The sequence below is a fragment of the Theobroma cacao genome, chromosome 1 (assembly GCF_000208745.1).
Source record: "Theobroma cacao cultivar B97-61/B2 chromosome 1, Criollo_cocoa_genome_V2, whole genome shotgun sequence".
NCBI classification, from domain to species: domain Eukaryota; kingdom Viridiplantae; phylum Streptophyta; class Magnoliopsida; order Malvales; family Malvaceae; genus Theobroma; species Theobroma cacao.
Window position 1 is genome coordinate 6,577,801 of NC_030850.1, and position 1,749 is coordinate 6,579,549.

Genomic DNA, 1,749 nt, shown 5'->3' on the forward strand with positions numbered 1-1,749 from the left:
ATGGGTCGTGGAAAAATGAACATGAAATTCATAACGAAGGAGAAGATTCGTGTCTCAACCTACCAAAAGCGAAAAAAGGGTTTGATAAAGAAGGCTCACGAATTCTCCATTCTTTGCGGTGTTGAGACGTGCGTAATTATTTACGGGCCCCAATTGAAGGATGGCCCTGCTAAGCTTGAGATTTGGCCTTCAGATCCTGCTAAAGTCATGCATGTCATCAACAAATACAAGGGAAAGCCTTTGGATGTACGTGAAAGGAAATGCTTTAACGTGTTTGATTTCTTTGCAATTCGCCAAAAGAAGCTTGATGATGAGATTTGTAAATTGCGTAAAGCTAATATAGATGCCAAGTTTTCTACATGGGATGATCGTATCAACAACTTCTCGATCAACCAAATTTGGGCACTTCTTGCTAGGTTTGATTCAAACCTGGAAGCTGCATCCAAGAAGATCAAGATGATAAAGGGAAACCATCAGTGTCTGATTGAAGATTCAAAATCAGGGATATTGACTGGTCCTAGTACACAAGCAAGACTTAATCATTCTAATCAAGCTCGACCCTGCTTGTTTCAAAAGAATTTGGACTTAGAAGTCACAAGCCGGCAACAACCTATGTCAGGACTAAAACCATTTGACATGAATATTGTGCCTTCCTTTTACCCTTTTGTTTCTGGTGAGGCTCTCCAAATGCAGCCCTTCAATGTAAATCCTATCGATAATTCGATGATGCTGTCCACAAACGGTTCGGATTTCACTCAAGTGGATGGGGAGTCTAGTAGCAGCATAACTTACAGTTCACTTTCACCCCAAGCTTGTTATGATCCATCAGCTTCAATGCTGGACAATGTGATGTTCAATAACCCTTGGGGAGTCCCGATTTGCTTCTACGGTCCGTTTATGCAGGCAATGACACCCTTTGGGCAGTCTGCAATGCCAAGCTTTCCTTTTCAGTATGGGGAAATCTATCGTGACGCCGATGATCAGTGCGGATCAAAGAGCAAGAAACCAAAGTTTTAGAAAGTAAGGAGTTTTGGTAATTATTTTAAAGATCGCTGAAAACTCGTGAATTTAGGCTTGATTTGACCTTTTTCCTTTGATTCTTAGCTATTTTCTTGTTGTACCTAAGATTCTTGCTTAATTTAAGGTTTCAGTTTTAATTTTACATGCAGTATGATCAGTTTGGGATGTTATATACATGTCTGCTTGCATCGACAAAAAAACATAATGATTTCCCATATCGGCAACACTTATAGCATGTTTGGTTCACTGAAAAGAATAGAATAGGAATAGAATAGTCATTCTAAAAGAATAGAATAGAGAAATAATAATTATTATGTAAATTGGTTATGGGAATGTAATAGAATAGAAATTGCTATTATTACTTATTCTATTATTTGGTTGGCAGGAATAATTTTAAGAATGGTTAAAGAATAATAGGTAAATGACATAAATACCCTTTATTAAAATTTAAAGATTTTTTAATTAAAAACAAAAAAAGTATGATGAGAAATAAATACTCTTTATTAAAATTAAAGAATTTATTTTGTTAAAAGATAAAAATATTTTGAGCAATAAAATCAAAATAACTTTTACTATAATTAAATAATATTTTCATCAAAATACAAACATATTTTTATTATAATTTAATAATATTTTGTATTAGAAGATAATTAAACCTTTTATTATAATTAAATAATATTTAATATTAAAAGATAAAATATATTCTTCATTAAATTTAAATAATACTAA

The 1,749-nt window shown here is 33.2% G+C and overlaps 1 protein-coding gene across 1 annotated transcript; it reads left to right on the forward strand.

The window, feature by feature from the left end:
- Positions 1–1,017, forward strand: LOC18611743 (agamous-like MADS-box protein AGL103). The gene has a single exon (XM_018116981.1). The coding sequence runs from the start codon at positions 1–3 to the stop codon at positions 1,015–1,017; it is 1,017 nt and encodes a 338-aa protein (XP_017972470.1).

Excerpts from the sequence above, each read along its gene's own strand:
- LOC18611743 (XM_018116981.1), top strand. The coding sequence starts at position 1 with ATGGGTCGTGGAAAAATGAACATGAAATTCATAACGAAGGAGAAGATT.